The sequence below is a fragment of the Balaenoptera acutorostrata genome, chromosome 1, assembly GCF_949987535.1.
Source record: "Balaenoptera acutorostrata chromosome 1, mBalAcu1.1, whole genome shotgun sequence".
In the NCBI taxonomy this organism is placed as follows: domain Eukaryota; kingdom Metazoa; phylum Chordata; class Mammalia; order Artiodactyla; family Balaenopteridae; genus Balaenoptera; species Balaenoptera acutorostrata.
In genome coordinates, this window is record NC_080064.1 from 80,893,818 (window position 1) to 80,907,338 (window position 13,521).

Genomic DNA, 13,521 nt, shown 5'->3' on the forward strand with positions numbered 1-13,521 from the left:
AACAGACAAAGGATTAATCTACAAATTATATAAACAGCTCCTGCAGCTCAATATTAATAAAACAAACAACCCAATCAAAAAATGGGCACAAGACCTAAGTAGACATTTCTCCAAAGAACACATACAGATGGCCAAGAGGCACATGAAAAGTTGCTCAACATCACTAATTATTAGAGAAATGCAAATCAAAACTACAATGAGGTTTCACCTCACACCAGTTAGAATGGGCATCATCAGAAAATCTACAAACAACAAACGCTGGAGAGGGTGTGGAGAAAAGGGAACCCTCTTGCACTGTTGGTGGGAATGTAAATTGATACAGCCACTATGGAGAACAGTATGCAGGTTGTTTAAAAAACTAAAAATAGAATTACGGTATGACCCAGCAATCCCACTACTGGGCATATACCCAGAGAAAACCATAATTCAAAAAGACACAGGCATCCCAATGTTCATTGCAGCACTATTTACAATAGCCAGGTCATGGAAGCAACCTAAATGCTCATTGACAGACAAATGGATAAAGAAGTTGTGGTACATATATACAATGGAATATTACGCAGCCATAAAAACGAATGAAATTGGGTCATTTGTAGAGACGTGGATGGACCTAGAGACTGTCATACAGAGTGAAGCAAGTCAGAAAGAGAAAAACAAATATTGTATATTAATGCATATATGTGGAATCTAGAAAAATGGTACAGATGAGCCAGTTTGCAAGGCAGAAAGAGAGACACAGATGTAGAGAACAAACATGTGGATACCAATGGGGGAAAGTGGGAGGTGGGTGGTGGCGGTAATGGGATAAATTGGGAGATTGATATTGACATATATACACTAATATTATAAAATAAGTAACTAATAAGAAAAAATGATACAATTAACCCATACTTATGGATTCATGGGAAAATAAAGAAAATGTAAATGATCTAAACAGTCAAAGATGGTCAGACTGGATTAGAAAGCAAAACCCAACTATAAAAAAACAAACATTGCTTACAGTGCCTATATACTACTTAACAGTAAAGAAATTTGAGATATATCTCACTGGAAAATAACATAAAATAGCTTTTGCTATAGTAAAAGTCAACATAACAAAGTTTTAGAATTTGTCACATTGAAGAACAAGTTAAACAGTCTATATTGATTAATGTTTCATTTATTTTTGCTTGAAATGATATAACAATAGGTTCAGACAGCCATTGGATTCTTAAAAATCTTTAGCAAAACAAAACAATAATGGTGAAAAATCGATAGAGTAAATAGATTCACTGACCTACTATCATTTTGCTTTCACAGAATACCTTTCTTCTTGTTACGAAAATATAAAATTGGTTCCCATCAAAAACCAATTAATAACCAATAATTATTTCTAAATGAAACAATTATCAACTTATGAAACAAAGCCACTGCAAAAGTGCTTTACATGAAGTTACAACATGATGGGGAAAAAAATCAGTCCAAATATTTTGTTGCAGAAGAGTCAACAAAGCTAGTCAAATCCAAGAGAAAAAAAATCTGAACAAGTATGAACTACTTTTTAAAAATAAAACTCATGCTTTGTAATTAGGTGTCTTTAATATCTTGTCTTATTCATATAAAAAGCATTTTTGTCTGATTGTTTTAGAAAATACCATCAAATATTCCCAGAAGAGACTTCATTTCATCAGCTTCATCATCAGGATGATACCAACTGGAGGAAAAAGCAAACGTAAAAATAACTATTTTTGTAACACAATTTATTTTTAAATTTACAATAAATAATATAATAATAAATATAAAATGGATAAACTTGAAGATTGCTGAAAGGTTAATTTATTAAACAAACTTCAATGTGCATAACCTTGTAGAAAGTCTGGGGCAAATTAGAGTTCATAAACTGTGAAAGGTAGAGACAAGTATCTTAGATATTTCTTTAAACATATTGGAAAGTAATGTCATTTAATCAGTGTCAACAGGTCTATAAACCTTGACTATTCAAGGAGAGGGAAACTGCTAGAGTTACCCATAAAAATGATCAGCAGTCGGGGCACTGATTAGACTTAGTCTGACTTTCTCTTTGAATCTGTAGAATTGTTAACAGAACTTGGTGGCTAAAATACAACTTGAATGTTAAAAAAATTAGCTGATCTCATTTCTCAAGTGACCTTACACTTCATATTATCAACATAGTGTATTCAAATCAGTAAAAAAAAGTTTATTAACATAATATAATGTTTTAATTACTAGCATCAAATATATGGGTTCTCAAAAATTGAGATATTTGATATTTTGAATTATCTTAAGGAGCTTAGCTCACCAGTGGTCTAAAATTTTAATGTCTTTAAGTAAATAAAACATTTAGGTTCTGATCTTTAAAATGAAACAAGGGAAAAGGAATACTGAACTTCTTTGTAAAAAGTTTTTACTAGTGTAGTTTCAAAATATTTTTAAAGAGTTCTTACGTGAAATCAATCTCCTTTTTATGTTCACTGTTTCTAGTAAAGCAATCCACTTTCTTAACAAAATTTGAAGAGCTTGATATTTTTTCAGAGTGAGTAAAGCACAGCTTTTCAATCTCTGGCGACAGACTTTGTTTTATTTCTTGTAAATGGACCTATATTTTGAGGTTAAAAAAATTAGCAATCATTGAAGGTTTAACTATTCAGGTGGTATTTAAAAGAAAAACAAAGAAGTGCTTCTTCTTATAATACTTGCATTTCCAGCTTGTTGAGGTAATTTTGTCATGGAGGATGCAGCAAACTTGGACATAGCAGAATTTGATAAATAAATATCTGGCTTCTCATGTGATGAAACAAAACTAAAAATCAAAATGAATTATTTATAATATACGGCAAATAAGAGAAACAAACCATTCTAATTTAGATCAACAGTGATTCTTTGGAAAATATGATTAGAGTTTATCATATTTATCAACCCCAAAATTGATGCTCCATTTCTTAGACTCATGGAGAACTTGGTGTATCTCCTTTCTTTTAGACAAAGCAACAACTTATATAGTCCAAATAAAATAAGAATACTACTTTTAAAGGCCTACAGAAATAATCATTCAACAATTTTCATTAAAATTGTCTTATGCTTAATCATCTCTCATCTAGCAGTTTGTAAATCTTTTCTAAATCCCACTTGTTTAACTTTTAGTCTCCTTTCCCTATTCTGGTCTCACTGTAGACAGACATCTCTACCTATCTGTTCATGTATAACTGTATACTAGAATTCACCTTTAGTCTTTTGTATTAAATTAATTCATTAAAAAACATTTATTATTCACTACTGTATGCCAGACATTATACTAGGAGCTAAGTATGAAATAGTAAACACATCCTCAGGTGGTTATCATCTATAGAGGGACAGACAATGAATAAACAATAAATATAATTATAGATCCTGAAGTGATATGAAAGAAATGAAATGAGTAATATTATAGGAAATAACAGTGTGGAGGCACAAACCCACTTTAAAAAGGTGGTCATGGATGCCGCTATGAGGAGGAGACAATTTAAGCTGACACAGGCTAAAATGTGATAGTCATACAAGGAGCAATAAACAGTAGATATGGGTAGGGAAGAATCACATATATTGATAAGAACTGAATCTCTTTATCTCTGATGAATGGCAAGGAATTAAAATAGTAAAAAGGGTATGAAAGGAAAAGCATGTGTTTCCTTTTCATCTCAGACCCTCAGATCCCACAAGCCTTCTTCCTAGCAGCAATTTCTGGCACCGGTTTCTCACAGGTTTCTTGATAGGATTCCTTTTTAAACCCATTTATCTTCTGTTGGTCACTTCTAAACTCTCCCAAAATTATTTGTAGCTTTCTAAAAGTGTGGTGCACAAAACTGTTCATATGCCTTGTTATCTTCCTACTTGTGATTTGCCTATTTTCTCTATACCCCCAGCTTTGTTCCACTTCGATGTTTCTAATCTGTTTATTCCGTATAACTCAGAGTTAGAAGCAATGAATGGAAATGATAAAAAGACAAATTTTAGGCAAATATTTTTAAAAGCTATTGAGTGATTTGAGAGATCCAAACATGGAACAAGCATTGAAGAGTGAATAAGCTCCTGGACACTGGAGTTGTCTTGGTAGAAACAGCATGATTACTTGCCAGTGATGTTGGATGGTTATTCAAGGATACAGTGGTGGGGAGACTAAATGACATTTAAGTTAAGCCCCCTTCAACTCTGGAATTCTCTGAAATCTATGATTCTGTGATGTTGATACTAATGTTCAGTAAAATGACTAAATAATAGCAAAAATATCAAAAGACACCACAAATTTAAAACTTTTTAAAAGCAGGAGACATAAATAATCCTTAAGTAGAAAATTGGACCATGAATAAAAAGTTATCAGTGTTTCTTCTCTGCAGGAAAGTTTTGGCTCTGGCTATAATTTCCCTCCCTTGAGTTCTAATCAGGTCCAATATCCAAATGCATCTTACATTTCTACAAAGATACTGTAAGTTGCGGGGATGGGCAGTGGTGGTGGTGTGATGAATTGGGAGATTGGGATTGACATATATACACTAATATGTATAAAACAGATAACTAATAAGAACTTGCTGTACAAAAAATAAAATTTTTTAAAAAGATACTTTAATTTGAACATTTCTAAAATTATTATTGTTTTTTTCCCAAACGTCTATGTTCTATATTCTCAGATAATACCTCCATCTACCCACTTGCCATTTATTCTTCCCTCTTCTTTTACTACCATATTCTAGCAATTGCTAAATCTAATCTGTGTTATCTATGAAATATTTCAAAAATCCAATTCTACCTCTCAGTTTCTATCACCTCTGCCCTAGTTGAGCCCTCATCATAGACTGCCTTTCTCATTAGCCACCATGCCCCTGCTGGTCCCACCCTCTACAAATCATTCTAGATATCACTCCTAGAATGATTTTTTCTGATTAAATTATATAAACTGTGCTTAAATATTTTGGATGGGCCCTCACTGCATACTATGGAGATCAAAAACTAGAGGCCTCTAGGCTACATATGGTCTACAAGCATTATTATTATTTTTGGAGAGAGGGTGCTGCAGACCATATCACATTTAAAAAAATTAGTTGTCAAAATTTAAAAGTCAGGACAGCTTGAAGATGGTGGAAGAGTAAGACACGGAGATCACCTTCCTCCCCACAAATACATCAGAAATACATCTACATGTGGAACAACTTCTACAGAACACCTACTGAATGCTGGCAGAAGACCTCAGACCTCCCAAAAGGCAAGAAACTCCCCACGTACCTGGGTGGGGCAAGAGAAAAAAGAAAAAACAGAGACAAAAGACTAGGGATGGGACCTGCACCAGTGGGAGGGAGCTGTGAAGGAGGAAAGGTCTCCACACACTAGGAGCCCCTTCGCGGGCAGAGACTGCGGGTGCTGGAGGGGGGAAGCTTCAGAGCCACGGAAGAGAGCGCAGCCACAGGGGTGTGGAGGGCAAAGTGGAGAGATTCCTGCACAGAGGATTGGTGCCGACCAGCACTCACCAGCCCGAGAGGCTCGTCTGCTCACCCGCTGGGACGGGTGGGGGCTGGGAGCTGAGGTTCGGGCTTCGGAGGTCGGATTGCAGGGAGAGGACTGGGGTTGGCGGCGTGAACACAGCCTGAAGGGGGCTAGTGCGCCACAGCTGGCCGGGAGGGAGTCCGGGAAAAGGCCTGGAACTGCCAAAGAGGCAAGAGACTTTTTCTTGCCTCTTTTGTTTCTTGTTTCTTGGTGCGCGAGGAGAGGGGATTCAGAGCGCCGCCTAAACGAGCTCCAGAGACGGGCACGAGCCGCGGCTATCAGCGCAGACCCCAGAGACGGGCGCGAGACCCTAAGGCTGCTGCTGCGCCACCAAGAAGCCTGTGTGCGAGCACAGGTCACTCTCCACACCTCCCGTCCCGTGAGCCTGTGCAGCCCGCCACTGCCAGGGTCCTGTGATCCAGGGACAACTTCCCTGGGATAACACACGGCGCGCCTCAGGCTGGTGCAACGTCACACCGGCCTCTGCCACCGCAGGCTCGCCCCGCATCCGTACCCCTCCCTCCCCGCGGCCTGAGTGAGCCAGAGCCCCCGAAACAGCTGTTCCTTTAACCCCATCCTGTCTGAGCCAAGAACAGTCGCCCTCAGGGAATCTACATGCAGAGGTGGGTCCAAATCCAAAGCTGAACCCCAGGAGCTGTGCGAACACAGAGAAAGGGAAATCTCTCCGAGCAGCCTCCGGAGGAGCGGATTAAATCTCCACAATCAACTTCATGTACCCTGCATCTGTGGAATACCTGCATAGACAACGAATCACAACAAAAAACAACAAATAACACATAAGGGAATCCTCATAAGGTTAACAGCTGATCTTTCAGCAGAAATTCTGCAAGCCAGAAGGGAGTGGCAGGACATATTTAAAGTGATAAAGGAGAAAAACCTACAACCAAGATTACTCTACCCAGCAAGGATCTCATTCAGATTTGATGGAGAAATTAAAACATTTACAGACAAGCAAAAGCTAAGAGAATTCAGCACCACCAAAGCAGCTCTACAACAAATGCTAAAGGAACTTCTCCAAGGAGGAAACAAAAGAGAAGGAAAAGACCTACAATAATAAACCCAAACCAATTAAGAAAATGGTAATAGGAACATACATGTCGATAATTACCTTAATTGTAAAGGATTAAATGCTCCAACCAAAAGACATAGATTGGCTGAATGGATACAAAAACAAGACCCATATATATGCTGTCTACAAGAGACCCACTTCAGACCTAGGGACACATACAGACTGAAAGTGAGGGGATGGAAAAAGATATTCCATGCAAATGGAAGTGAAAAGAAAGCTGGAGTAGCAAAACTCATATCAAATAAAATAGACTTTAAAATAAAGAATGTTACAAGAGACAAGGAAGGACACTACATAATGATCAAGGGATCAATCCAAGAAGAAGATATAACAATTGTAAATATTTATGCACCCAACATAGGAGCCCCTCAATACATAAGGCAAATGCTAACAGCCATAAAAGGGGAAATCGACAGTAACACAATCATAGTAGGGGACTTTAACACCTCACTTTCACCAATGGACAGATCATCCAAAATGAAAATAAATAAGGAAACACAAGCTTTAAATGATACATTAAACAGGATGGACTAAATTGATATTTATAGGACATTCCATCCAAAAACAATAGAATACACATTCTTCTCAAGTGCTCATGGAACATTCTCCAGGAGAGATCATATCTTGGGTCACAAATCAAGCCTTGGTAAAGTTAAGATAATTGAAATCTTATCAAGTATCTTTTCCGACCACAAAGCTATGAGACTAGATATCAATTACAGGTAAAAATCGGTAAAAAATACAAACACATGGAGGCTAAACAACACACTACTTAATAACGAAGAGATCACTGAAGAAATCAAAGAGGAAATAAAAAAATACCTAGAAAGAAATGACAATGAAAACACGACGACCCAAAACCTATGGGATGCAGCAAAAGCAGTTCTAAGAGGGAAGTTTATAGCAATACAACCATACCTTAAGAAACAAGAAACATCTCAAATAAAAAACCTAACCTTACACCTAAAGCAATTAGAGAAAAAGAACAAAAAAACCCCAAAGTTAGCAGAAGAAAGAAATCATAAAGATCAGATCACAAATAAATGAAAAAGAAATGAAGGAAATGATAGCAAAGATCAATAAAAATAAAGCTGGTTCTTTGAGAAGATAAACAAAAATGATAAACCATTAGCCAGACTTATCAAGAAAAAAAGGGAGAAGACTCAAATCAATAGAATTAGAAATGAAAAAGGAGAAGTAACAACTGACACTGCAGAAATACAAAGGATCATGAGAGATTACTACAAGCAACTGTATACCAGTAAAATAGACAACCTGGAAGAAATGGACAAATTCTTAGAAATGCACAACCTTCCGAGACTGAACCAGGAAGAAATAGAAAATATGAACAGACCAATCACAAGTAATGAAATTGAAACTGTGATTAAAAATCTTCCAACAAACAAAAGCCCATGACCAGATGGCTTCACAGGAGAATTCTATACAACATTTAAAGAAGAGCTAACACCTATCCTTCTCAAACTCTTCCAAAATATAGCAGAGGGAGGAACACTCCCAAACTCATTCTACGAGGCCACCATCACTCTGATACCAAAACCAGACGAAGATGTCACAAAGAAAGAAAACTACAGGCCAATATCACTGATGAACATAGATGCAAAACTCCTCAACAAAATACTAGCAAACAGAATCCAACAGCACATTGAAAGGATAATACACTATGATCAAGTGGGGTTTATCCCAGGAATGCAAGGATTCTTCAATATATGCAAATCAATCAACGTGATACACCATATTAACATATTGAAGCATAAAAACTATATGATCATCTCAATATATGCAGAGAAAGCTTTCGACAAAATTCAACACCCATTTATGATAAAAACCCACCAGAAAGTAGGCATAGAGGGAACCTACCTCAACGTAATAAAGGCTATATATGACAAACCCACAGCCAACATCATCCTCAATGGTGAAAAACTGAAACCATTTCCACTAAGAGCAGTAACAAGACAGGGTTGCTCACTCTCACCACTATTATTCAACATAGTTTTGGAAGTTTTAGCCACAGCAATCAGAGAAGAAAAAGAAATAAAAGGAATCCTAATTGGAAAAGAGGAAGTAAAGCTGTCACTGTTTGCAGATGACATGATACTAAACATAGAGAATCCTAAAGATGCTACCAGAAAATTACTGGAGCTAATCAATGAATTTGGTAAAGTAGCAGGATACAAAATTAATGCACAGAAATCTCTTGCATTCCTATTCATTAATGATGAAAAATCTGAAAGAGAAATTAAGGAAACACTCCCATTTACCATTGCAACAAAAAGAATAAAATACCTAGGAATAAACCTACCTAAGGAGACAAAAGACCTGTATGCAGAAAACTATAAGACACTGGTGAAAGAAATTAAAGATGATACAAATAGATGGAGAGCTATACCATGTTCTTGGTTTGGAAGAATCAACATTGTGAAAATGACTCTACTACCCAAAGCAATCTACAGATTCAATGCAATCCTTATCAAACTACAACTGGCATTTTTCACAGAACTAGAACAAAAAATTTCACAATTTGTGTGGAAACACAAAAGACCCCGAATAGCCAAAGCAATCTTGAGACAGGAAAACGGAGCTGAAGGAATCAGGCTCCCTGACTTCAGACTATACTACAAAGCTACAGTAATCAAGACAGTATGGTACTGGCACAGAAACAGAAATATAGATCAATGGAACAGGATAGAAAGCCCAGACATAAACCCACGCACATATGGTCACCTTATCTTTGATAAAGGAGGCAAGAATATACAGTGGAGAAAAGACAGCCTCTTCAATAAGTGGTGCTGGGAAAACTGGACAGCTACATATAAAAGAATGAAATTAGAACACTTCCTAACACCATACACAAAAATAAACTCAAAATGGATTAAAGACCTAAATGTAAGGCCAGACACCATCAACATCTTAGAGGAAAACATAGGCAGAACACTCTATGACGTAAATCACAGCAAGATCCTTTTTGACCCACCTCCTAGAGAAATGGAAATAAAAACAAAAATAAACAAATGGGACCTAATGAAACTTAAAAGCTTTTGTACAGCAAAGGAAACCATAAACAAGACGAAAAGACAACCCTCAGAATGGGAGAAGTACTTGCAAATGAAGCAACTGACAAAGGATAAATCTCTAAAATTTACAAGCAGCTCATGCAGCTCAATAACAAAAAAACGAAAAATCCAATCCAAAAATGGGCAGAAGACCTAAATAGACATTTCTCCAAAGAAGATATACAGATTGCCAATAGACACATGAAAGAATGCTCAACATCATTAATCATTAGAGAAATGCAAATCAAAACTACAATGAGATATCATCTCACGCCAGTCAGAATGGCCATCATAAAAAAATCTACAAACAATAAATGCTGGACAGGGTGTGGAGAAAAGGGAACCCTCTTCCACTGTTGGTGGGAATGTAAATTGATACAGCTACTATGGAGAGCAGTATGGACGTTCCTTAAAGAACTAAACATAGAACTACCATACAACTCAGCAGTCCCACTACTGGGCATATACCCTGAGAAAACCATAATTCAAAAAGAGTCATGTACCAAAATGTTCATTGCAGCTCTATTTACAGTAGCCAGGACATGGAAGCAACCGAAGTGTCCATCAATAGATGAATGGATTAAAAAGATGTGGCACATATATACAATGGAATATTACTCAGCCGTAAAAAGAAACGAAATTGAGTTATTTGTAGTGAGGTGGATGGACCTAGAGTCTGTCATACAGAGTGAAGTAAGTCAGAAAGAGAAAAACAAATACAGTATGCTAACACATATATATGGAATCTAAAAAAAAAAAAAAAAGGTCATGAAGAACCTAGGGGCAAGATGGGAATAAAGATGCAGACCTACTAGAGAATGGACTTGAGGATATGGGGAGGGGGAAGGGTAAGCTGGGACAAAGTGAGAGAGTGGCATGGACATATATACACTACCAAACGTAAAATAGATAGGTAGTGGGAAGCAGCCGCATAGCACAGGGAGATCAGCTCGGTGCTTTGTGACCACCTAGAGGGGTGGGATGGGGAGGGTGGGAGGGACGGAGATGCAAGAGGGAAGAGATATGGGGACATATGTATATGTATAACTGATTCACTTTGTTATAAAGCAGAAACTAACACACCATTGTAAAGCAATTATACTCCAATAAAGATGTTAAAAACAATTTTTAAAGTCAGGAGATGTCACATAAATTTTAGATCTTAGCTTTTTTGAATAATCAGGATATTTGACAACACTAGACTCAGATTTCCTGTACAGCAACAACTGGTTGGAGCTGAGTAGTGGTTATTCCCTTTAGATGGGACACTCTACAGTTAACCTTGGCCCATGAAATCCCAAAGGCAGTTTGAGCTTGTGACCCCTGACCTACTGGATACAGCAAAGGTATCTAAATATGGCATTCATGGTCTCTCACAGACCTCAGCAATCTCAGCCTTAATTCTATGGCTACATAGACCACACTTTACTGACCCTTGAGCATGGGATGCCTTTTCAAGCCTTATCCCTTTACATGTACTCTTCTACCTGGAATGCCTTAGTCTCCTCTTTTCTACCTGTCAAACTCCTATTCAGTTTTCACATCTTATAAAAAGTGAAGATTCCTCAGCTCCAGCCCCAGAGACCATGATTCAGTAAGTCTAGCATGGCACCCAGGAATGTGCATGTTTAATGTGCACCCCTGGGTAATTTTGAGTTTTGGGTGGTCTGACAACAGCACTTTGAGAAACACAGCTCTAAGGTTAAGAGGCTTTAAGTTGGCTAATACCCTACTGCTTCTCTGACATCTAATGGCTTGATCCCCATCTCCACTTACATGTCAGGAGGATATAAAGTTGTAAGTATTTGAAAATAAAGTTCTAAAACTTGCCTGTTTGACATTTCTCTTTGGAATTTGCTTTCTGATTCTTGGAAGGGTAGCTTACTTTCCCTGGTTCTTGAACTCAAAGTGTTTCCAAATCCTAGGTAAAGAGATAACATTTTGAAATAAATCGAATAGAATATCTGTATTCTATTCTAGAGTAGAATATCTCTCCAAACAGATATGATCTGGTTAAGGAGAGAATGAAAAATTCTTCTCAATAATCAAAACAAAGGAGCGAAGCTAAGAGAGTAAAACTACAAAACACATAGGTTAGCTTATTAGTCACTATATTAAAAGGTCCCCAACCACTATCATTTATTTATTTATTAATTTATTTTTAAGCCATGTAAATGATCAAGTCAAAGTTCATTCAATATTTTCAATGGTCTGCAAGGGACTGATTTCCATCTGTCAGCCATCCTGGGAAAGAGTATCTCCATCTTCCTATCTTGTCTTATACTTACCAAGATTTTCACTTCTCTATTTTGGTGAAATAGAGTGAATTCACCAGTAACTCAAAGGCCTAGTCCCATTATTTTTGGATTGTATATGATTTAAACACAATATCTAATACAAGAGAGACTAATCTTTTCCTGTTTATTTATTTATTTATACCTGAAAAGTCAATATTTCTACTAGAAATAAAAGTTATCTTTTTATGTTCTTTGCTAGCATGTGAAAAAAGAATATTTTTTAAATTGGAACATTTTTGTTTTTCACAAACATTACCAGACTACGTGAGATCTTAATATGGAAAGCAGGATAGTCTGTTTTATGAGGAAAAATTCGATAAACAATCTGAATTTGAATAAAGCCTTTAACAAGATAAGGAGCAATAGAATAGAAAAAGCTCATTTGCTATATCGTCAACATGGAATAACCTTGACCTCTGTCCTTAGGGATAGGAAATGTTATTTGTGGGAGGGTCAAGTTTTACTTTTGCTAAAAATTATAATCTTAACAAACTGAAACTAATTAAGCAAGCACACAAAAAAGACAAAGAAAATTAGTCCCAAAAGCTTAAGTGAAAAATATTCAAATTATTTCTCATGAAATTATTTCATTCTAACATATATTTCAAATACAATACACACATATATACAAAATACATACATACAAATGAAATATATTTCATGCTACTTACCTGATGTTTTTGTCTTCTCAGTATCAGCTGAAAAGCTAGTAACTTCTATTAAGCTTTCATCATCAAAATCATCCCAAACTTCATTTCCCAATTCAAAGTTCACATTCAAAACTTCTGAAAATGAAGAATTACTTTTAACCGCATCTGTCAAATTCTGGTTTTCAGATGCATTAAGATTTCTGTTGAACAGCATTGTTTGAGGTGCTTTCTCATTTGAAGTTGTAGAATAGGTCCATCTAGAAAAATCTGTCATGTGTATGTATAAATGAGTATAGGCACTTTTTAAACCTTAAGCATCATTATCTATTGACATGTCAAACATATCTTTCAACTACTAAACAGAAGTCTTGAGTAGTAGTGTTCTAAAGCATTGCTGAGTATTGTGTTCAACAATTCTATTTACTGTATTACATGTAGTGATTGACTGCCGCACTAAATTTAATTTTCAAAGTATTCTTCTAGACAGAATTAATTTTCCCTCTTAATTCCTACATAAGAATAATCTTACTCCAAGATTGGATTATAATAGCTTCTAAAATGGGCTTCCTCCCCCATCTCTTCTCCCTATAAGTAGTTAATTTTGAGTATTGTTATGAAAATATATCGTTATTTTTCTCCTCCTAAAATATCCTCAATGTTATCCATTGTTTATAGCCTGGGTTTAGAGCCAGACTACCTGGGTGAAAATTCCACCTCTATCATTTACTAGTTGGATGATCTTAGACAAGTAATTTAAACTCTGAGCCTAGTTTTCTCCTCTGCAAAATGGGGATAATAATAGTACCTAACATGGAACTTCCCTGGTGGCATGGTGGTTAAGACTCCCTGCTCCCAATGCAGGGGGCCCGGGTTCGATCCCTAGTCCGGGAACTAGATGCCAC

At 36.5% G+C, this 13,521-nt stretch overlaps 1 protein-coding gene across 1 annotated transcript in view; it reads right to left on the reverse strand.

The window, feature by feature from the left end:
- Nucleotides 1-1,117: 1,117 nt before the first annotated feature.
- The window catches only part of HFM1 (helicase for meiosis 1), a 135,781-nt gene continuing 123,377 nt past the window's right edge, over nt 1,118-13,521 (reverse strand). The window contains exons 36-40 of the mRNA XM_007176338.2: nt 12,641-12,886; nt 11,503-11,593; nt 2,698-2,800; nt 2,445-2,596; nt 1,118-1,693 (exon numbers count right to left, since the gene is read on the reverse strand). Coding sequence (XP_007176400.2) covers nt 1,624-1,693; nt 2,445-2,596; nt 2,698-2,800; nt 11,503-11,593; nt 12,641-12,886 — 662 coding nt within the window. The 3' untranslated portion in view covers nt 1,118-1,623. The remainder of the gene's footprint in view (nt 1,694-2,444; nt 2,597-2,697; nt 2,801-11,502; nt 11,594-12,640; nt 12,887-13,521) is intronic.